The sequence below is a fragment of the Trichoderma atroviride genome, chromosome 1 (assembly GCF_020647795.1).
Source record: "Trichoderma atroviride chromosome 1, complete sequence".
Lineage (NCBI taxonomy): Eukaryota > Fungi > Ascomycota > Sordariomycetes > Hypocreales > Hypocreaceae > Trichoderma > Trichoderma atroviride.
In genome coordinates this window covers 565282-586856 of record NC_089400.1, presented here as the reverse complement: position 1 = coordinate 586856, position 21575 = coordinate 565282, and the positions used below count along the sequence as shown (strand labels likewise).

The window sequence follows — 21575 nt, the reverse complement described above, 5'->3', positions numbered from 1 at the left end:
TTCATCAATCGGTCTTGAAATATCTGATTTCTTATTCTCCCTTTTAGACTTCTGCGAGTATGAATTTGCTCGACATTTGACTCGTACTTTGTCAACCAGTTTTGTGATAAACACCGGCAAGCAATCGTTGAATCGCAATGCGAATTCCATCACCCAGCCGATATGGCTATCTGTTTCTTCTCATCGTTTGTCTATTCAGCTCCTTGCTGAATGCCAACATACATTTGCCTAAACTTGGCCAAAAATTGCCCCCCAAAGGGCCGCTCGGATTTCGTCTCGACTATGAGATGGCTACGCTCGGGACAAAAGGTGGACCTCCCAACTTTGTCCATGGCTCGAAGGATCTGGTGTTCTCTACTCATCTCACGTTCAATGAACCTGTCAGTTCTATTACCAATGGCCAGCTAGCGCAAATGGTTGAGGATGCTCGGAAGGAAGCGTTGGTAGATTTGGAGCAATATGACTTTAACGAAAAGCGCTTGCCCAGTGTTATAACGATCTTCGCATTTGGCAACGAGGTTATCCTTTCAACCTCGCAAAAGGGACCTTCTTTCGCCTATGATTTTGTCGTCAGCCCTGTGCAGCAAAGTCTCGCTATTTGCACGGCAGTCTGGAAAGACCAGACAGGAGAGGAAAAAATCCATTTTCGAAAAGGCTCTTGTGGAGAGATTATGTGTGCTCATCAATATTATCAGGGGCATACAACTCCTCTAAAGGAGGCAAATGTTCGTGCGCTCTCAGGGTTCATATACCGAAGACAGAAGAAAGTTGATTTCATTCCACCGTGTGGATCAAACCAAAAGGTAAGAGACCTTAGTATGCTAAGTGGCTAGTTTAACTAACATATAAAAGGATGATTGGGGCTGCGACTTGTTTATCTCTCAGAATAATATTAATTTTCTCAATATCAAGACCGAACAAGAGGCCTATGATCTCAAAACTTTGGCAGGTGGCATCAAGAAGATAGATCAAATTCGGACGTGCTAGTCTTGTGTAGAGGCTCTCAATGGGACTAGTTTGAGCAAAATGCGAATTTGGAGGTCATTACTTGTTAATAGTATTGTGTCTATGAAGTATAAACAAAGTCTTTGTTTCTCTTGAAAATATCAAGCCGGATTCCAAGTCGAGCACATAGTTCTGAGAGCTCATTTCTGATCTCGGCGCACCATCCTCTATCTTCGCACAGAAGTGAAAGCTCGAAACTATGAAAATGAGGAGTGTAAGGCGTAAGATTCTCCCACCAGCGCTGAAGCATGGCGAAAAGATCGCGGTCTTCCCAGACAACTTCTTCCAGCCATGAAAGATCATCATTGATGGTCAGGTGGTAGATGTTCTTTGGCAGTAAATCTTCGAGACAACCTAAATTGTTGTTTGGAGAAAATCCGACCAAGAACACTTGCGGAGCTTCAAATGTTTGTATTTTTTCGAAGTTCTTCAAGCCTCTTAGAGAGCCTTTAATTTCCAGAACGGGGTAATCAGGTACCTCAGGGCCGACATTGGCCAATAGATGCAGATTTTCCAATGTATCTTGAACAAGCGATAAATCTGTGATAATCTGATCAAGATTAATGACATGATTGTTGAACTCGCTTTTCAAATCTGGCTCATATACCCATTCCCACCTAAGCGTTTTTAGATTTTCCGTTACAGCAAGAATGCAACCTAGGAGACCTTCCCGTAAAATCTGTAAATCTAACGCCGTGATATTGGATGGGCTGGGTCTATGTGTTGGCCACGAAAATGTGAAAGGGTTGTCAACCTCAAATTTTATCGACTGGACAGAGGGAAGGTAAAGTAATGGAAGGACGTCCGCTGTATTCTTGGTCTGCCAATCTCGAAAAGGGTTCAATTCGGGATCAAAATCAACCTCCTGCAGATACTGGAATCGTGGAAGCTCGCAATGCGAAGTCTGACAGAGGGAAGCTCTCAGCAGCATACCAAGAAGACGAGTCTCTCGAGCGAAAACGCCGATCAGACGTAGATGCGTTAAATTCGGAATCAATGATAGCAGCAGTATAACAAAGGCATCCATTACGCCATTTCCGAGCTCTTGTATCCATAAGTCACGAAAAGGCGGGTTGATGTCTTGAATCGTCGTAACAAGGCTGGCCAACTCGGAGCCATCCACGGAAATGCTGGGAGGGAGTTGGTGGAAGCTGAACCCATCCGGATCTTCGATCATAACTCTCCCATAGAGATGTGATCGCCAGCGCGCATTGAGAGTAAGATGTTGGACTTGATTAGCCAACGAAGGCCGTCGCTGAAGGCTTCGTATGAACGGGATAATCGGAGGAGTTCGAGCTTCGTTCCATACCAACTCAATCCTAGCGTACAGTAGAGGCTCGGCGATTTTGCGTAAACCTTTGTTGGCAAGGCAAATAGAGCGAAGATGATGCGCAGGTAGACACTCAAGGATAGAACACAGAATTTCTGGCGGGCAATCCAGGAGGTCTGCCATGTCACGAAGGGTCAGTTGAATCGAAAGTCGTCAGACCTGGCGTGATGGTAAGAATCGAATGCGAACGACAGTGAACCGAGATTGGAAAACTCGAGACGGGAGCCCTGGGCAAGCTGAATTGACTGCGGGGCTTATTGTCGCAAAAGTTCACGTTGCCTGGGCCTCCAGAAATAAGAAAAGCCGCATTGTGAGTCCTACCTATTGTTGTTCACGGTACAATGTGAATCCACCAGACAAAAATCGAAGTCGTTTCAACCAACACAAGATAACCATAAAAAACGCAGGGATTATTTGAGTGGATGAAAATGTAACAGGACCTGTAAAGGCCTGTAAGGCAAAGCCTTGTAAGCTGTTGCAAAGGGAATACTAGCATAAGTTGCTAGTATTGCTAATCATTTTGATTAATACTTTTAAAAAGTAAATATATTAAAAAAAAGAATTAAAATTGATTAATATATAAAAATTATTATTATATTATTTAATTTTAATACTTTAATATAAATATTATTATAAATATTATAAAATTAATAAAATAATTTATTAAAAATAAGTATTAGTTTTTTATTTTAAAAATAATTAATAATATTTTAAAATTTAATATATATATAATTTAAATATTATTTTATTATAAAGTAATAATAATATTAAATTATATTATTAAATATAGCCTCAATTAGAAACAAGATTCATCTGCAAGCTAGCCTGATTTTCATTATCTATTACAGTCTTCTATTTCTTTTAACCAGTTTACTGTATTACGCATTCATCCGATGCTATTGGTCTTGCTGATATTTACTGCTTCGTAATGCTTGCCTCTAGTGGAATACCTACAGCATCAACCTTTAAAACATTCACTAGTCCATAGTGTTTTTTTTTCTCCCGTCTCAAGCCGATTATGATCGCAGCCCTCTCATCTCTTCCCTCTTCCCTCTCCTGCCAAAGCAAATTATTCATGAAAAACATCGCTTGGGCTTTCTGTAAAACTTGCCTTGGTATAGAGATGGTGTCGAGTGGAGATAGAGACAATTCAAGGATGTGTATCTGCAAGGGGGGGGTCAAATCGCTAAGCGTTGGGCACGCAAACCCCGGCACCTCACTAAAAGATCAAAAAAGCAGCTCCCCACCAAGTACAAGTACAGTAAGCCAAAGACAAGAAGGGGAAAAAACGCTCCAGCACGGGGTTGTCCTCTACCAATGAAGAGGCAGATGTTTGGAAGGTGCCAGCATCGGACTCGACCGCACAAGTCAGATATGGGATGATCGAGAAACGGGTAGCACCAGCAGGACTAACGCAGTGCCACTAAAGGGAAATCTCGGTCTCCGGGGCGATATAACAGCATTTGCCCTTCCCTCCCTCTAGCTTGGAGTCACCGAAACCCGTCACATGGGATGTGTTACAGTGCACATAGGTGATGCTACTCTCATGGAAATGGTGTCAAGTCTACGGTGGTATCTCTGTCCTGCCCGCCAGGACCCTCTGGGTGCCCAAACCGCATAGCGGTGAGCCCCCGTCGCTCAGTGGGTTGTGGAGGGATGGAGTCTTGTCCCATCTCTTGCTGTTCACTGATTGCTCTCTTCTTATTTGGAGTGTAAGGGGAGCCGTTGTGTCGTGCAATCTTGTCAACGCAACAAGCGAAAGAAATGCATAGCTAGTACCCGTTGAGCTGTCCTACTAAGCACAAAGGAACATCACCGAGTTTGAATGCAACAATATGTACTACTTACGTAGTCGTGCGCCTGTATCTGCATGGTGAATCAGGTTGGGTCCAGGGCGATTCCCACGCCATCATGCACCCTACTGACAACGAAGGATCGCCGTGGGAGAAAACAGCCTGCATCAGCTGGGGCGCAGAATAGGACTAGCAGAGAGAAAACGGCGGCTGTATGTGGAGCAATGCATTGTCAATGCATCGTGGAATCCATTTATGAGGAGGCAGCTCATCAAATCGGTGCCTTGTACGGACACATCAGGTCGCCAGCCACTCGGGTGCGTTTTCCGTGGTGGGTTTTGTATCCTTGTCTTGTGCCCATGCGGATTACCTCGCCATCTCTTTCATTATTGTTGGACAAAGTACCAAGCATCGCTGCCTTACAATGAGAGAATAAAGGGAGATAGGTAGAGAAAGGAAAAGAGTGTGTCAGTCATATGTGGAGTGCTTTGCTGGGCACCGTACGCAGTGAGCACGCCAAAAGTTATCGTCCATTAAGAGGTTGTCAAATGGATGCAGACCCTAGGTACCTAGCCTAGTACCAAGGTATGCAGCGTTGACACTGATATATAGAGGTAGTACATGTTGGTAACAGGGGGAGTCAGTTCGAAGACGATGCTCTTATAGCTTTCGTGCAGGCACTTGATACTCCGCAGCATTAGTAGCGGTGCAAGTAAAGGAGGAACAATGGAGCGCACTAAGTTCCAACACGAGAATCCAGAACTCATCGAGTAGCTTGGCAACTCCGGGTAGACAGACACTGACGTGTAGTATATCGGAAATTGCCAGCCTCAAGCAGTGCGGTAGCACTGGTGATAAGAGGCATTGGACTTGTGGTGGTGTGGCATCACACCCCACCATCATCGGGGACAGCTAAACGTGGCTCTCGGTGATGTGCTTGCCGCCATGCCAGCTGGGAATTGCCTGAGTCGTGGGCTATCAGAACCCGATGCTCTTTCATCGATTCGATGACTCGCGTTAGAGAAGACGAAGATGCAGATGCAGAGCCGTTGGCGCCCTGCGGCGACAGCTTACATACAAGTACCAGTACCCATACCCCTGTCGTGTCTCAGGCACAGCTACAGTACAGACCACAGCCCCTCCATGAGGCCTTGCATATGCACACAAATGGAGCAGGAAGATCTTGATGTCACATCCGACAAGAGCTGTCTGGAAGGGTTGAGTCAGCTCCAAATAAATACATCAGCATCCAGCTCTGCCCTCCTCATCTGCGGGCAAAGTGTAACGACTGGATAGAATCGGGCGCTCTGGGTGTGATGATGAGGATGAGGAGGAGGAAGAGGAGGAGGAGGAGGTAGCAACATAGTGTGAGGGCTCGAGCCGGATGAGATGACCAACCAATTGCCTGCATGGCATTTATTTTCTGACTGTTTGCTCTCTTTAGCAGCCTCTCAGCTGTCATGTTGACATGGTCTAGTCACCAAAGAAGCCGTATTTTTCGCTCCTCCAGCTCCCTCCGTCCTCCAATTGCTTCTCAAGGAGGCCACCCGTAGACGCTCTTGCCATGCCCAGCGCATTGATTGCAAGACAGCCTTGGACAAGGGTCGATATTCTGTGCTGTCCCAGCCCCCAAGGTTCGGAGTCTCGGTGATGATGGGCCACTAGGACATCCTAGCCTGACTCGACCGGAGCTAGAGAGGCAGTTGCTCGTAATAGCGGCCGCAGCGCTTTAGAGTTTCGGGGCCGAGTGCTGTTGATGCCGGTGAAACTGTGGTGTTGAGGAGCAGAGTGCGAGGCACGTAGGCGATGTGTTTCCAGGCTGATCTTCCGGCTTCCGTGCCACCGCGCGCGCAGTGAACACCGCCCGCCCAGCACTTGTTGCCCGTAGGGAGCTGTAAGGCCGCTAGAGCCTAGCCCTCAGCTCGGCACTTGAAATGGACCAATGCCTAGAACATACATCAAAGTTGGGTATTGAGGCCTTGCATGTGATGCAATGCAGAGCTGGGCCGATAGTGCAAAGTCTGAACAGGCGCCTGTACAAACATGCATCAACCCAACACAGCAGAAGCCCAACCGTTGAACCACTACAACTGTAATCCAGCTGTCGCGATTCTCGTGTACTTGAGCCATCCTGGTAGGGGCGCTCGGGTAGCCGCTTAGCGGGCCGTCCGGGAGAAATGGTGGTGGCGTTTGTGATAGGCGGGCGAGAGGCGTGCATACTGGCAATAGTACATACGCTGCTGCATGCAAAGCAAGGTAAATTACATGTAAACAATAAACGGCGCCCTTAGTCGTGGCAGAGCGCGGCCGGTGCACCCACCTCGGACTGTAGCTTCGCAGCCAGAGCCACAAGCACGAGCGATGGCTTGAGAAAGGCGACCCAAGCTTGAGCAGCCAAAGCACGCTGAAGCCGTGAAGCATGGACAGGCCTCGATTCCTCCCCACTCCATGCCAATCCCTGGCTGGATCGGGAGAACCTTGACGGTGCGATTGCCAGGGGCCGATGAACGCGATCAAGGTGAACAAGGACGCTGAACAGGACACAGACACGCATCCATCGCCACGGCCAGGAATCGAGCCGGCACAGGACAGTCTGGGTGGTTCAAACAGGCAGGTCCAGCCTCCCTATAAGGAGCTTGGGCTGGCGGCTGGGCGGCTTTCTCGTGGCTTTGCTGGTCAACAACTCACCTGCAAGGTACATACCTGCATTCCTACAGGCCTAGCTCTGTCCTTCCTCCTGCGTCTCCAGCTCAGTCCACGAGCGTCTCTTCCTCTGCCAATTGCAGCAGCAGCAGTTGCAGCAGTCATCTGGCTTCGCGTCCGCCAAGCTCCTTCCTCGGCCCTTGCTGCAGCCATTACACGAAATACAACCAGACTCGACCTGCTGGTGGAAACCGTCTTCCTCCTCCTCCTCCTCGCCTCCTGCTCTTCCTCTCCAGCCTCAATCCAACCCACCACAAGTCCGGCCTGGCAACATCACAACGCAGCATTGGCCTCTCTCGCAGCATCTTGTCGCTTGTACTCGACCAGCCAGTGCTCTGGTGCGTTTCACGGTACGCTACTGCAGACCTTCTCGCCGGCTCTAGCTCTGTCCTGTCTCTTGCAAGGCCTCCTTCGCCGTTCCACTCCCAAGCCAAGCGTTTCTCGCTCTCTCACAGCCTGGTTGACATCAGCTGCAAGATCGGAGATCCCTGTCTCTCCCACACCAGCCAGTTCCAGGCTCGGCCTTTTCGACATCCATTCTGAGCTTGATCTTCGTCCCACCCTCGATCTAGATCTGCGACAGCGCTAGGCCACTTTCATCGGGCAAGGCCTTCGACGTCTGGCTGTTGGCCCAACATGGTCCCTGAGGCCAGCGAGGGCGCGGTTCTGGTAGCCCTCAAGTACCTGTATCCGGCAACTGTCTTCGTTTACTTCTTGGCTGCATCTCTATTGGCCTCCTGCACTCTGCAGGCTCTCAAGCAGAATCGGGGAGCTCAGCCAGAGCGGCCCAGCCAACGGACAGTCACCATCATACTCGGATGTTTCCTGTCGACATATGTGGCTCAACTCATCCTTCTCGGCACGCAATCCGTCATTACAAGGTCTGCTCCCGTTGAACATGCCCTCATCGGCTATCTGTCATGCATTCTCGTCTTTGGCATGCTGTTTACTCAGTTGATTGAGTCCGAAGCCGTGGTGTGGTACCCCTTTCGCGGATCATGGTTCCTCGCGGTGTGTTTTGAGCTCCCCATCGCAGTTTTGGCAGCCTTCCACCTGAAGCGAATGGTATTAAGCCGCTTTGATGTCCTCCATATGGCATTCTTCTTCCTCAGACTTGTGTCACTCTCTGCTCTGGTGTCATGGACTTGCTTGGGCCTATGGTCTCGAATTCCGTTGGAGTCGGATGAGGAGAGACAGGCACTACTGTCAAAACACGATGGTGACCAATCCGGAACTCAGATAACCTCGGGGGAGCCTGCAAACAGCTCCAGCTACGGCTCAACGGCGCAAAGAGAAAGTGCATCTAGCGGCAACACTGAGCACCCCTGGTACAAGCGACACAGAGAAGGCCGTGCAAAGTTGGAGAAGAGACTGGAAGAAGAGGGAAATTGGTTTCAATATGTCAAAAGCTTCTCGGTATGTATCTTTTCTAATTACAGCTTTATTCTCACCAGAGCTTTAACTGGAATGACTTTGAGCTAACGCTTTCAGATTTTGCTCCCTTACATTTGGCCTGTGGGAAGTCGCAACTTGCAGCTGCGAGCTGTAGGCGTTGTATTATGCCTGCTCGCCTCGAATGCCCTGCACCTGCTCATTCCCCGGCAGACTGGCATCATCATGGACACTCTTGGCCAGTCTTCTAGCAATCCTTGGACAGCTGTTATACTCTTTGCGCTTCTTCGACTGGCGGCTTCCGAATCGGGCATTGACCTTGTCCGCTCATGGTTGTGGCTACCTGTTAGATACTACTCTCAAGAAGCCCTAACCAGGGCTTCTTATTCTCATATAATGCACCTATCCGCCGATTTCCACGAGTCCAAGTCCACGAGCGATTTGCAGAGTGCCATTTTTGGCGGAAACGCAATCGCAAATGCAATCGAAAGCATTTTGCTTCAAGCTGCACCTATGCTGGTCGATATGTGTGTCGCTATTGTCTATCTTTCCATTACATTCGGCGCATACGAAGGCCTAATTACTGCGGCTACTGGAACCGTCTTCATGACACTTGCAACTCGCCTCGTAGCTGAATCCGGGGCGACCACCCGCAGCCGTCAAAATGCCTGGTACCAAGAGAGTAGAATTCGAACTTCCGGTCTGAATGGGTGGCATACTGCCAGCGCCTTCAATCAGATCGGCTATGAGGACAATAGACATGCCGATGCGGTGACTGAACGATGGCTTAAGGAGCAGCAGTATATGATGGGCTGGTCTGTGTCCGTTGCCTTCCAGACTATGGTTCTCACTGTAGGCCTCATGGCAAGCGCATTTCTCGCTGTCTTTCGTATTCACAGTGGACAAGCGACGCCGGGGCAGTTCGCGATGCTTCTCATGTATTGGGCACAGCTTACTGCGCCGCTGCAGTTTTTCGCCAACCTCGGCAAAGGCATGAGCGACAACCTCATTAGCGCAGAACGACTCTTGGCCATCATGAGGACCAGCCCCTCAGTTGAGAGTAAAAAGGGGGCGCGGCTATTCAAGTTCGTCTCTGGAGAGGTCAAGTTCAATGACGTGCGCTTCAGTTATGATGGGTCCAGGGGTATCATCAACTCCGTCAGCCTAGATATTCCTGCGGGCACGACAGTGGCCTTTGTGGGGAAAACGGGATCAGGGAAGTCCACACTACTGAAGCTTTTGTCCCGAAACTATGAAATCCAATCGGGCAGCATCTCTATAGATGGCCAGGATATTCGTGATGTTGAGCTCTTCAGGTATATGTCAACTCTAATATCTGCCGCCATTAACAACACTAACTCGCGATATATAGTCTACGCGAACACATTGGCGTTGTTCATCAAAATCCCGAGCTTTTTGATGACTCAATTATGAACAATGTGCGCTACGGCAAACTTGGTGCAACCGACGAGCAAGTATTCGAAGCGTGCCGAGCCGCCAGTATCCATGACAAGATCATGAGTTATACTGATGGTATGTCATAGCCTCAGATGTACAGCTTATAATTTGTATGCTCACACGATGCTTATAGGTTACGAGACGCACGTCGGTGAACGTGGAGTGTGAGTACCTAGTTTCAATTTTTCTTTTTTAACACTATGCTGATAATGTCAGGAAACTCTCTGGAGGAGAGCTCCAGCGCGTGGCAATTGCCCGGGCGATACTGAGGCAGCCTGATATAGTTATTTTGGATGAGGCTACCAGCGCTGTTGATACGGAGACTGAACAGCTGATTCAGAACTCTCTCGAGAAACTCTGCCGAGGACGCACCACACTCGTTGTAGCGTAAGTGATCAGCCAAAGGCACTGCATCTGCTCCTCTGACCACTCTTCATTTAGCCATCGCCTTTCTACCATTATGAATGCCGACCGTATCGTAGTTCTTGAAAATGGTGAGATCATCGAGCAAGGCTCACATAGTGATCTCGTTGCCGCCGACGGGCGATACGCATATCTGTGGTCGAAGCAGACCTTCTGGACACCGCAAGATGAGGCCAACGTCGCAGACGAGCTCGACGACGCAAATACCACCGCTAGTGACTCTTGCTCTGAGAGAACCACTACCGAGACGTGTGAGCTACAGGATGAAAGTCAGGGTAGCAGCGTATCGGGGGTAAGCGATGGCAAATCATCCACACAGAAGAAGCGTCAGAAGGAGGTAGATTCTGACACTATTCATAACATTGACTCAAAGTCTTCAGAGGATACTAACGGGTCCTCCTAGGGGTCCCGCTTGAATCCTGTGGCCCCTGAATTTACACCTCGGGCGGTAATAATGACCAAGTCTGAATTCAAAACAACAGATGCTACTCAGCAGACTACTTCTTCAGCTGTCAAGAAAACCGAGACTTAGGCGGTCACTGGTCACTCTAGCAAACTTCGATGGTCTGATGAAGTATCCATCATGGATGAGCGCGGCATGACAAACACGCCGATGAGCCTGTCGACTAGGTCTAGCCGCCTCTCCGAGGCGAATACTGCTACCTCTAGGAGCAGCCTGAATGTGCCTGAGCACCATGAGCTGAGAAAGTCCCCCATAACAGAAAGGACTCAAGAAGCTGCTATCGAGCCAGCTGCAGAGGGTGGGGGAGGCAAAGCAAACGGTAATAAAGCTAGTCAAGCAATATGCACTATAGTTACTAACATTTATGTAGTGGAATCTACCACAGGTACAACAACAACAAGCCACTCTTCCAAGTTCAATGGTGTCACATTCATGCGACCCCGATACTCTCGTCGTGTGCATTCAAAGAGCGAGCCCCATCCCCCGTCCCCTGCCTCAGCCTCGGGCTCTGTCGCGGGCAACGAGTCTCCTGCAAAGAGAGCTGATGGCAGCATCACATCTGTGCGTATAATGAAGAGTTTTGTAGTGGTAGCTCAGCGTGATTAACTCATCCAACAGGACCAGCGTCGCGTATCTGCCCCAGTAGCTCACGGCAGCCCGGGTTCCTCTTTGATCCCCAAACTTGGCATCAGGGGTTCAATGATTGCAAAACAACCACCAATCCCTCCACGTAACTCTAGCGACGGCAAATGCGGCATATTTCCAACTACAGCCCCAAGAGAGCATACGGAAGACAGGCTCGAGAGGATCCCTCCCACTGTCGTAAAAGATATACAGGAACCTGCCAATCTATCGGCAGTCCCTCCTGGCAACGAAAATCAGCCGCCGCCAAAGGCGAATGAAAATCAGCCAACCATGATGGCTTCGCGTCGAAGCATCAGAGGCCTTCGACGCCTACGGGCCGGGTCTCTTCGTGGCCACCGAGGCCGTGTTTTGCAGGGATCCTCGCCCCATCGGAGCACCCAAGAATGAGAAATCAGGCGAAGAGAGAAAATACAGATAATAAAGGGGGGGCTCTTGGAGCTGCATAAGCGCCTATTCATGCAACATTATCTTGGTTTGCATAGATGTTATGATATGATAATCTTATAGCACGGTTAGACCATCTTACGACGTGCATTATTAGGGAGGCGTTTTGTTTTAATAACGAAGAATGGCTCTTACGGCATAATTACAATCCGTCGTACTTGAGGACGAAATAATGAAAGGGCAGTACGAGAGCATGCAAAATCTTATCAAGCGGAGGCTTCAGAGATTTTTTTTTCAGTGTGCGTTTGGTACATGGGTGTGGAAATTAAAAAATAGAGATTAAATAGGTAGCTCCATAGTGTTACGACAATCAAAAGTGAGAATTGAGGGCGCTATTTAGCTCTCTATATTTACAGTTCATTAACTACGCTGAGGTCATTGCGCCTGTAACTCAGTAATATCTAAACGAGGACGTCGGCCTTTTTGTTTCTGTTTTTGTTTGTTGGGCATACAGCTGTGATGCCACACACGCATGACCCTGGCTCATTCACTCTCCTTGTACTCAAAACTCTTCTCCTTTGCTATATGAAAGCCAGTCTCTCTTTACCGGCCAGCACCGCCACCAGGGGCACCACCGCCAGGAGCACCGCCGCCGCCGCCGCCCATCATGTTTCGGGCCCTGTGATGGAACCAATTAGCAAAGGGTTGTCTCTCATCATCATCATCGAAAACTCTTGCAAAAATAACTTACAGATCGGCAATGTTGGGGTCGGACATTATGGAGCTGAGATCGGGCATGCCACCGCCGTTGCTGAACTGGCTGGCCATGTCACGAAGTCGAGGGTTGCTCATCAGGTTGTTCATGAGGTCGGGGTTGCTCATGAGGTTCTGGGCCATGCTGGCGAACATGGGGTTGCTCATGATGGAGCTGAGGTCGGGCATGCCGCCAGCACCACCGGCACCACCGCCGCCGCCGCCGCCGAACATGGAAGCGAGGTTGCTGAAGTCGGGCATGCCGCCGGCGCCGGCACCGGCACCGGGGCCAGAGCGGGCGAGGTTGTCCTGGGCCTGCTGCTCCTCGTCGACGCGGCGCTTGGCCGTCTCGAAGCCCTTCTTCATGGGCTCGGAGCCGCCGTTGCCCTCGTACTCGATGCCCTTCTGGTAGGCCTCCATGGAGCCCTTGGGGTCGCCGAGGGCGAAGCGGGCGAGGCCCAGGCGGGACCAGGCCTTGGTGTAGGTGGGGTCGATGGCGACGGCGGCCTCGGCGTCGACGCGGGCGGATTCGTGGTCGCGGGCGGCGGAGTGGGCGGCGGCGCGGTTGGAGAGGAAGACTGCGTTGGAGGGGTGCAGGGCGAGGGCCTGGGTGTAGAGGTCGATGGCGGAGGCGTAGTCCTTCTGGGCCATGGCGGCGTTGCCCTTTGACTTGAGGGACTCGGCCTCCTTCTTCTGGGCGTCGGAGGGTTCGGGGACGGAGGCTGAGGCGGCGGGAGACGCGGTCGAGGCGGAGGATGCTGCTGCTGCCGCGGGAGTTGAGGCGTTGGCTGAGGAGGAGGAGGAGGAATTGGAGGCGTCGTATTGGCTAAAGACCTGGAGCAGGGTCTGGGGCCCGACGGCGCTCTTCACGGCGGCATCGTCGGCGGGGTCGACCTTGAAGGACTCGGCGATGCAGTTGACGGCCACGTCGATGGAGTCCTTGTCCTCGGCGGTGAGGGTGCCGTCGGTGGTGGAGGTGGAGAGGAAGTCGCAGATGGCGAGCGCGAGGCGCTGCTTGGGGGTTTGTTGGGCGGCCTGGAAGTTTGAAGTGTATGTTAGCAATGGCAGATTCCAATTCCTTCGATGTACATGTAATGTCGCAATGATATTAATCAAAACCCCGAGCCGGGGGATGATTCGGCAACCCTCTAAAAAAAATAGAGGGGGGAGGGAAAATCGCAGTTTCTCATACCATGGTGCAGCGGCAGAGGATGAATGCCTGTGTGATAGCGCGAGAGCTACGTTGAGCCTTCAACGCCTTGTTTAGGTATATATAGGACCGAGAAGAGAATTCGTGAATCTTCGATAATTCAAAGGAAAAGGCTGATCGGCGAAAAAAAAAAGCTGAGGTCTAAAGAGAGAGAGGGAAGAGGCTGGCTGGAAGGGAAGACCCCGCGGCTGGTGCATCGCCTAGTTTAGGCTGTCATGGGTTGTCGTGGGGCCCGAAGTGGCAAAGCGCTTGCGTCGCGGGGCTGGAATATTCTATTTTTCTTTGATTGCTATCGGTGTCAATATCGATATCGTCATTGACATTGAACGTAGACATTATGAGAGACGTAGAATATCTTGACTATATTTTCGTGTCAATTCAATTTCGACTGCTTCGTAAAAAAAGATTGTAAAGCGCCATCATAACCCTGTTTGCTGTCGTACGCATGTGCTCAACTTATACATGGATGAATAGAATACACTAATGATACAACTCTGCAGCAAACAAACTCTTCTCGTAGGCAAAAGCCAAGTCTAGTTTAAGCGAGTACGCTCCGTAATACTTAAGATGATCAATCGCAATAGCAAATTTGTAGCATTTCCGTCCAAAAAAAAAAAAACTCCCATCCCATATGCCCGCCCTTGTTGCGCATTCCCATGCTTTCTTTCGCTGCAGTGCCCAACGCAGAAATCGAATAAAACAAAATTGCAAAAACTAACCTGCTTCTATGCACTTATTTCTTCCGTCGGGGCCTATCTACGTTCTTCACCTTGCGGTTCTGCATGGCTGCCACCCGGCGAGACTTGCTGTACACCCTGAGCATGTCGTTCAGGACGACGTAGAGACATCCTCCTACCAAGCTGCGGCCCCATTGCTGCTGCAGCAAGCCGGGACGCCCTGAAGATGATACCCCAAACAGCCAGTGGTTTCTAGCAGACGGAGTCGTTGTCCAAGACCGCGGGAGTATCAGCCGTAGAGCTTCACCCATGGCAAAGGAGATGCCTGGCAGAAGAAGGGCTCCTACTATGGAGTTGGAAACGCTAGATAGTAGGCCACCGAGTCCCATTCTGCGTGCAGGCGGCGCCTGAGGTGCGTCGCGTTGGTTTTCCTGGCGGTGCCCGTCTGCAAGGTCGCCTGGGACCTGGTCCCATTGCGGATGAGCATCTTGGCCGTCGTTGTCTGCTCCCGGTATCTCAACCCCGCCTTCTTCAATCTCCTGAATGAGAAGTTCAACCCTAATCTCATCACCCTCCTCGCGTTGCTCCAGGCGAATTTCGTTATGACCTCCTGGACGTGCTTCATGGCCACCGTTATTGGCCCCGGCAGCCGGTTCCTCTTCATCTGGGTCCAATACATCAAGAATGTTTTGGAGCAGACCAACAAATCCTCCCTCTCCGTTGCGTTCCAGGTCTTGTCGGTTTTGGGCAGCGTCGCCATTCTCTCGCGGGTCGAGAGGCGGCAGCCCCGAAATCTGTCGGTTCAGCTTCACTTCGTACGGCATGACAAAGTCTCTCCAGAGGCTAAAGTAGGCCTTGCGCATGATGGGCAGTGCCACCATGGCCAGTCGTGGAGAAGGGGGCCACTCCAGGAAGTTGTCGTTCCGAATCATGCTGTAGATTCCGTACTAGCGCACAAACAATCGTTAGCACATGCAATAGTATGCTTATTTTACGCGCATGTTGGTTGCATCGCGCACTATCATAGGTAGACTCACGATGGATGCAGACTGCATAAAGTATCTGTTGGTGAGGCCCGGCAGCAGTTGGCTGATGAGCAGCGTCGGCGCAACATTCATGAGTACCAGCGCATTCACTATGCGCTCCTTGGCGAACCTGAGCGCTCCAGGCGATCGCCCGTCGATGAGCATCTCCGGCCCCAAGGCGAAGCGAAGCAGGGCCTCTTTGCCTGCAAACGTCCACAACGCCATGGCGCCGTACATTTGCAAGCTGAACTGCACGCCCACCGACACGCCCGTCAGCAGAATAAACGGGCTTGCGCGCGTGAATTTGCGATGTATGACGTCGTGTATATGGGCGATGGGGTCCCACGGGCCTTCCATCTGGATATCTGACTTGCACACGGGGCATTTGAGAGGTTTATTAGATCGCTCGCAGTCCGTCACCCACGAGAGCATGCAGTCTTGATGCGCTTCCAGCGTGCATGGGCACGGGTCAACCCAGGAGCCTGGAGGGTCTGTAGGTTCCTCGTCCGTCAAGCATACGAAGCATCGTCGCGGGGTGTCCATCGAGTCGTTGGCAGTATCGGCGGATGATGAACGAGGCTGGGATGCGGCCGTGGACGCCGCCGAAGGATCCATGCCTTGGGTGTTTGGCCCTCTCTCCTTGGCAGGTTTCTAGGTTTCTCGAAGTTGAAAGATTCGCTTGTGATGGCTATGCTTGGGGCCGTTGCATCTTCTGCGTCAGGCTTGACGCGCGGCGGGACGCAGAGGCAAAGCAAGAGCGCGGCTGCAGGCTGCCGAGCCAAATGTAAACAAAGACAGAGCGTATGCGTAAAAGGTCGTTTGCAAAGAAGAGGGTTTTCGTCGGGCTGTTTGTGTCGCGCCAGTCGTGTGAGGATTCCGTCGCAGTCTAAAGGCCGCACGACAAAGAAGGATTGATGTCAGAGTCCCACCGAGGCGCCAATCGGACAATCCACATATTCCGTTGGTACGGGGACCTACAGGCCTCAGCGCCTAAAACGTGCGGCTTTCAGGGGACTCGCTGCATTAGCACTCGGCAGATGCACGCAATGACGGGCGCTATCTGTATCGTAAAGAGGAGATGGGGAATGGTCCCTGTGTGTATCTTTCATTTTCTGTTTTTTTCTTCTTCTTTTCGTTTGCTTGAATATTCTAGCATCATGAAGCAAAATCATTAAGAATAGGTACTCAGCGAAATAGTACTGGCCGTACAAGTCATGCGCAGTAAGCATTGAGCAGAAGAGCTCGATAAGCCGTGCAGGTTATCTGGCTACCCTGCATCTTGTTGAGATCGCGGCAGACCTGAAGGACACAGCTATGGCACCAGTAGAAAAATCAGAATCACACGGAAATATCAATGATGTGAAATCAGTTTTTTTCTCATTCATATTTAATACTGTCTCATCTCTCCGCCTGATGACCTCTCCACGCAGTCACAAGCCTCTCTTTAGGATCTCTCGCGCACAGATAGGTACAATATTTTGCATCTTCAATGACAAGAAAAGAAAAGTCGCCACTCGCCCTTTCGAGCTCAAACGTCCCCGTGTATCGAAGAGGGGATTCCAGATCGGATGTATTCAGCCCGAAGAGGCTTTATTTGGTGTGCTGTTACCCGTCTCTGTTAGCCAATCCTGTTCATCTTCTCCAAATCATCGGGTTACACAAGGAAATTCAAGCAAGACATACAGTGCTGCATCCCTGGCAGGTGCAGTCAGCACCGCAACCGCAAGCACCGCCCTCAGCACAGCCGCATCCAGCCATTATAATGATTGTTGATTTGGTTTGGGTTTGGTGAAGGTTTGGAAAAGTTGGTTGAGAAGAGTAGCAGTTTTGTCTGATGGAAGGACTAAAAGGATCTGCTGGAAGAGGGGAAATGGGCGGTCAGCTTTAAATACCTGGAAGTCCCCCCCCAGCCCAAGGGACCGCCCTGCGTGCTGCTAAAGCTTAACGGCGCTGTGCTGGTCATACCGCGAATCCATCGTTTAGCAGCTAGTTGTTAATGCAGCTCTTGTGGCGCCTCCGTATCAGCTGCTGCTTCCCCTCACCTGGAAACGATTCGTGTATCCAACCCTTGGCAAAAAGAAGAAAATTCTCAAAACAAACTGTCAGTGCACGACCTGGCACACAGAAACAGCTCACAGAGACCTGATTGGTTCCATGTTCTTCTCTGCAATTTATACGTAGGACTCGCAAAAACAGTGAGGCTCTCACCAAGATAACTCACAACGCCACCTTTACCCGGTCTCTCTCACCGGTACCTTATCCAGGGCGACATCCGATGGACTCGCTGCGAGATGCGCTGCGGAGATTAAGGCTTTTGAGATTCAATCTCTCATTGCCAGCCAAGCACGCAGGAGTGGACACACAACAGCTTTAGCGCGAGATCCGCCGTCGGAGCATCGCCGTTTAACTCGCTCAAAAATTCCTCTGGATAAGTGACGGTACGACTGTGATGGAGCAGGATTTCTCCTTATATGCGCGCAAATGGCGTGCTTGTCCGGCATGAAGCGTGCATGTGTGACGTTGTAACGACACGGCCAATGACACCGGAACATGTAGGTATGAAATGAGAGCATGACATGACAGTTGCGAGCATGGCAGCTTTGTTGTACAAAAGTGCCTCCTTGCCTGAGTGCTTACCTACCTGCTATGCTCCATCCCTCTGGAGCCTTTTCTCTGCTTCTCCAATCCCTTTGTGCTCTGCTCTTTTCCACCTCTGTACCCGCCGACGTTGCCACCATTCCGTAGGTGGAGAAGGTCACGGAAAAGAGGATCGGAAACTGAAAGACCAGAGAGAATCAAAACCGCCAAGCCGAGATACCATCGGCGATCGGGCATCTTGATCGACACCCGCCCGCTAGGCCATGTCAGCATCGAGATGCCTCTTCCATACAGCGCAGGAGGTATCCTTTCTTCATCGTTTGTGCTCCCTACACGTCCACGTTGTCGCCGTCGCCATCGCCGTCGCCGTGTGCTGTCTTACACACCCTCAAGGGCCATTTGCTGCTGCCTGATTGCCAGACATGAAGCAGTCAGCCCTTGTGTTCGCTTGGTCTCTGTCGTTTCCATTAGCTGCCGGATATGCAACTCTCTGCTCCGTGCCACCGCTGTCACACACCTCGATAAGCTCTTACCAATCGAACAATACAGGGACCATTCTTAATTTAGCATCTTGATCAGCTCAGGCACCTTTGCCGAAAGAGGCAGGATGAGCTGATAGAATAATACATAATACTTGTACAGGGCACAACTGCCGTGAAGCGGTCCGGACACGACGACCAAGATATCGGCCCGTCGACATGCCCTTCTATATGCCCAGTTGAAGTGAGTAGCACAAGGATTGGGCCTCACACCGAGCAAACTAGGCAAGTGATGAAGCGGAAGACAACAAGCAAGCCAGGAATCGTATAGTAGGATATCAATTGCGTACACGTCCTGGTAGCACAAGGCAGCCGTATAAGCAAAGGGCCTCTCTTTGGAGATGAGCAAACAACTTCCCGATACGGCGTAGGTGAAACAGTTGATTCCATACATGGTGATCTACCTATAACCCGTAAACTTGATCTTTTCGAACTCGGCATACAAAGGCTCAACTGCTAGTACTAACTGCTGTCTTGTATGACACATTTCCCCCATTTGTCTCATCCCCAGGAACAACACCTCAACTGACAGCGGAGTAAATTCCGAGACAGATTTTAAGAGGGCTAAAGATTCAAGAGGGCTAAAGATTAGAATACACAAACGAAACCACGGGCCATGTTGCTGTTGTATTCGGAGTTTAGGTCATTAGGCCAGATACATTTCTTACACATGCTTACATAGCCCCGAAAACGTTTTTGCTCACCCAGTCAACCGGCTTTACCAAGGGTTTACGAAAGGTCAAAGCACGGACAAAGTTGCAGGCATGTATTTGTGTTTAATCCTTGGCCTGGAGAATGCGACGCTTTAAACCTTGCCCAAGTACTAAAATACCACCTATCGGATATTCGCTGCCATGACTGTCACCGCATACTAATACCGCCTAGTGTCAACCAGGTATTACCAGCAGGACGGGACTTTGGAACGGCAGTCTTTCCATTGTCTTTTTTCAACTAACAAGACAGCACACACGCCCCCCCCCTTGCCCAAACGTCTCTCGCACCCCTATATTTTCTTTCTTCTCCAAGGCTCTTGACCTTGGCTCCGATGGCGTGTCCTTTTCATGCTGATTAGTAGCCGATCGAGATGCTAGTATCTGCGGCATCTGCCAACCCCATGTTTTCCTCGCCCACCAGGGTGCTGCTGTCGTCGTCCGAAGACCCTGCGTCCGAGGCTGAGCGCTGATATCGAGACCCCCACTGGTGGTAGCAGCAGTAGTAGTAGTGGTAGTCTTCGGCAGCTGATCTGGCGCCGGCGCCGGCATCCTCATTGTTGCTGGCATTGTCGCGTACAAGTGCGTCCACGGCTGTCTCCGCAAGGGCTTCTGTGGGTGGCGCAACTGCCACCAGCTCGACTCCAAACGCAGAGGCCATGACAGGCCGTGGTAGCTGGCCTGCAAGTCCGTACCAGACCTCCTTGTACGCCAGGTGCAGGGCCTCCTGCAGGAACCCCTTTGTATCAAACAAGAAGCCCGTCGCATCGGTGCCGTGGTTCTGAGCGTCGTCGGCCGAGAGGTGACGCCGCGCGCGGAGATACATGGACGACGCCCAGATGAAGGACCTCGTTGCGCTGGATGCCGTCTGAACCGCCAGCCAGTCCAGGTACGACGTCAAGCCGGCGACCAAGAGGCCCGGCACTCGCAGGACCCTGACGAGGCCGGCCACGCGGGCCTGCAGACGCGGCGACTGGCGCATGTCCCGCCTGGAGAGCGTGTAAAAGGGCATGCTGCGAGATGCTGCCGCCGTCGCCTTGGCGCCACCGCCCGTAGAATTATTGCCAATAGCAGCAGAAGCAAAAGCAGCAGCAGCACCCATGCCTGCGGTCCCCGTCGCCATGCTTGCGTCGATCGAGCTGCTTAGCCGGCGGAGTCCATACCAGGTGCCGTTGCCATGGCCGCGGTGCAGGTAGACGCCCCAGTCGAATTCCTCTCTATCGATACCCTCGGCGCACGAGACTTCGTAAGACGCCAAGTCCAGGTCGTGAGGGAGGTAGGGCAGGTAGTGGAAATCGGAAAACTGCTGCTGCTGGGCGCCGGATCGAGGAGGGACGGAGATTGTGATGTAGAGAGATCCGGGCTCGAGGGCTTTCAGCTCGCGGCTGATGACTGAGCGTTTTTCTTTGAGCTCCATGCCCTTCTAGGTCTTGATCTTTTGATGCGAGGCTGAGAGATGCAAGGCTGAAAGTCGATGAGGCTCAAATCGAGGATGGGTGGAGCAGCGTCATCGAGCAGACTTGCTCTGGCTGGTGAAGAGGAGATTGTTGTTATTGTTCTTCTTCTTTCTCTTCATCTTCTTTTAGAGCTTGATTTGTTTGGAATATCCTCCATCACCAGCTGGCAGAGTTTGGCCATGTCGTTGCCAGCTGGTTGACAAGTGTCAAGGTATTTTCCCACATGTGTCATCTTCATGTATTCTTCACCGCATACAAGTTTGTAAACCGCCAGAAACTACTAGTGAATTTCATTCAAAGTATTTTCAATATTCTCCTGTCTCATCATTAGCCGCCGTTTTGCCATATCTCATCATCTGTTACCCCGTTTGGGGCTCAGTTGGTGACCCCCATCGCCGAGTAAATATCCGGCCCAGATCCTCCTTGGTTGCAACATCAAACTCACCTAGAAACACAACACGCGACAGGCTTTATCATCCTCGGAGCTAACAATCAATACAAAAAAAATCCAACATAATTCCCCACGCATTTGCGCCACAAAGGAAGAAGAAATTTGACCCAACGCTGTCATGAAGGCGAAAATCCTTTCAAAATCTCGCGATACGACTTATCAACGGTTATACGCAAACTTCCACCGGCTCTGGAGCTCCCTTGACGCAACATCACTCGCGCGCTTAACGGGATCCACGGGGGGGATTTTTATTGCTCAATGCTCCGTAGTACCCGCAAAACCGCCGACGATATCAGCGGGGCCCAGGCATAAAGAGAGCCGCGCCAAAAGGGATCATCACCGGTTTCAACAGAAAAACATCCATATCTAATGGCCTGTTCTTATTATTTGCCTCTGCATCTGGTGCTTTTGTCTCGAGACTCTCGTGTCGCTCTGCTCGCTCCTCTTCTCTCATTTTAAATCATCCATCTCCTCATCTGCGCGCTTTCCAAGAGCATCCTTTTCATCTCCCTCTTTGCATTAATTTTGGTCTATTTCGCTGCCACTTTAGAAAATCGCA

At 50.9% G+C, this 21575-nt stretch overlaps 9 protein-coding genes across 9 annotated transcripts; 4 read left to right on the top strand and 5 right to left on the bottom strand.

Annotated features, from left to right (window-relative positions):
* Nucleotides 1-287: 287 nt before the first annotated feature.
* Nucleotides 288-987, top strand: TrAtP1_000228 (uncharacterized protein; the record flags this gene model as incomplete). Its single annotated transcript, XM_014091858.1, has 2 exons — nt 288-803; nt 853-987. 2 exons carry the CDS (start codon nt 288-290, stop codon nt 985-987), a joined length of 651 nt encoding a protein of 216 aa, XP_013947333.1.
* Nucleotides 945-2798, bottom strand: TrAtP1_000227 (uncharacterized protein). The gene is made up of 2 exons (XM_014091859.2): nt 2657-2798; nt 945-2494 (listed from the first exon to the last, which is right to left on the bottom strand). Exon 2 carries the CDS (start codon nt 2456-2458, stop codon nt 1067-1069), a length of 1392 nt encoding a protein of 463 aa, XP_013947334.1. The 5' UTR covers nt 2459-2494; nt 2657-2798; the 3' UTR covers nt 945-1066.
* Nucleotides 2799-6631: 3833 nt separating this feature from the next.
* TrAtP1_000226 (uncharacterized protein) lies at nt 6632-7420 on the top strand (the record flags this gene model as incomplete). Its single annotated transcript, XM_066110498.1, has 1 exon — nt 6632-7420. The coding sequence occupies one exon, from the start codon at nt 6632-6634 to the stop codon at nt 7418-7420; it is 789 nt and encodes a 262-aa protein (XP_065966570.1).
* A 47-nt stretch (nt 7421-7467) lies between these two features.
* TrAtP1_000225 (uncharacterized protein) lies at nt 7468-10636 on the top strand (the record flags this gene model as incomplete). The annotated part of the gene is made up of 7 exons (XM_066110497.1): nt 7468-8247; nt 8323-9539; nt 9596-9756; nt 9815-9845; nt 9898-10068; nt 10123-10441; nt 10508-10636. The coding sequence occupies 7 exons, from the start codon at nt 7468-7470 to the stop codon at nt 10634-10636; spliced, it is 2808 nt and encodes a 935-aa protein (XP_065966569.1).
* Nucleotides 10637-10687: 51 nt separating this feature from the next.
* On the top strand, nt 10688-11599 carry TrAtP1_000224 (uncharacterized protein; the record flags this gene model as incomplete). Its single annotated transcript, XM_014091862.2, has 3 exons — nt 10688-10886; nt 10938-11128; nt 11186-11599. The coding sequence occupies 3 exons, from the start codon at nt 10688-10690 to the stop codon at nt 11597-11599; spliced, it is 804 nt and encodes a 267-aa protein (XP_013947337.2).
* Nucleotides 11600-11945: 346 nt separating this feature from the next.
* Nucleotides 11946-13682, bottom strand: TrAtP1_000223 (uncharacterized protein). Its single transcript, XM_014091863.2, has 3 exons — nt 13542-13682; nt 12348-13384; nt 11946-12275 (listed from the first exon to the last, which is right to left on the bottom strand). Exons 1-3 carry the CDS (start codon nt 13542-13544, stop codon nt 12200-12202), a joined length of 1116 nt encoding a protein of 371 aa, XP_013947338.1. The 5' UTR covers nt 13545-13682; the 3' UTR covers nt 11946-12199.
* A 235-nt stretch (nt 13683-13917) lies between these two features.
* On the bottom strand, nt 13918-16292 carry TrAtP1_000222 (uncharacterized protein). Its single transcript, XM_014091864.3, has 2 exons — nt 15274-16292; nt 13918-15183 (listed from the first exon to the last, which is right to left on the bottom strand). The coding sequence occupies exons 1-2, from the start codon at nt 15874-15876 to the stop codon at nt 14293-14295; spliced, it is 1494 nt and encodes a 497-aa protein (XP_013947339.2). The 5' UTR covers nt 15877-16292; the 3' UTR covers nt 13918-14292.
* Nucleotides 16293-16835: 543 nt separating this feature from the next.
* On the bottom strand, nt 16836-18096 carry TrAtP1_000221 (uncharacterized protein; the record flags this gene model as incomplete). The annotated part of the gene is made up of 3 exons (XM_066110496.1): nt 16836-16863; nt 16945-16956; nt 17903-18096. The coding sequence occupies 3 exons, from the start codon at nt 18094-18096 to the stop codon at nt 16836-16838; spliced, it is 234 nt and encodes a 77-aa protein (XP_065966568.1).
* A 1370-nt stretch (nt 18097-19466) lies between these two features.
* TrAtP1_000220 (uncharacterized protein) lies at nt 19467-20525 on the bottom strand (the record flags this gene model as incomplete). Its single annotated transcript, XM_014091865.2, has 1 exon — nt 19467-20525. One exon carries the CDS (start codon nt 20523-20525, stop codon nt 19467-19469), a length of 1059 nt encoding a protein of 352 aa, XP_013947340.2.
* Between the last annotated feature and the right edge of the window lie 1050 nt (nt 20526-21575).

Excerpts from the sequence above, each read along its gene's own strand:
- TrAtP1_000223 (XM_014091863.2), bottom strand. Across the intron at positions 12,276-12,347 it reads GACCCCAACATTGCCGATCT|GGCCCGAAACATGATGGGCG; the intron begins GTAAGTTATTTT and ends GTTCCATCACAG.
- TrAtP1_000222 (XM_014091864.3), bottom strand. The coding sequence starts at position 15,876 with ATGGATCCTTCGGCGGCGTCCACGGCCGCATCCCAGCCTCGTTCATCA. Across the intron at positions 15,184-15,273 it reads TTATGCAGTCTGCATCCATC|TACGGAATCTACAGCATGAT; the intron begins GTGAGTCTACCT and ends TTTGTGCGCTAG.
- TrAtP1_000227 (XM_014091859.2), bottom strand. The coding sequence starts at position 2,458 with ATGGCAGACCTCCTGGATTGCCCGCCAGAAATTCTGTGTTCTATCCTT.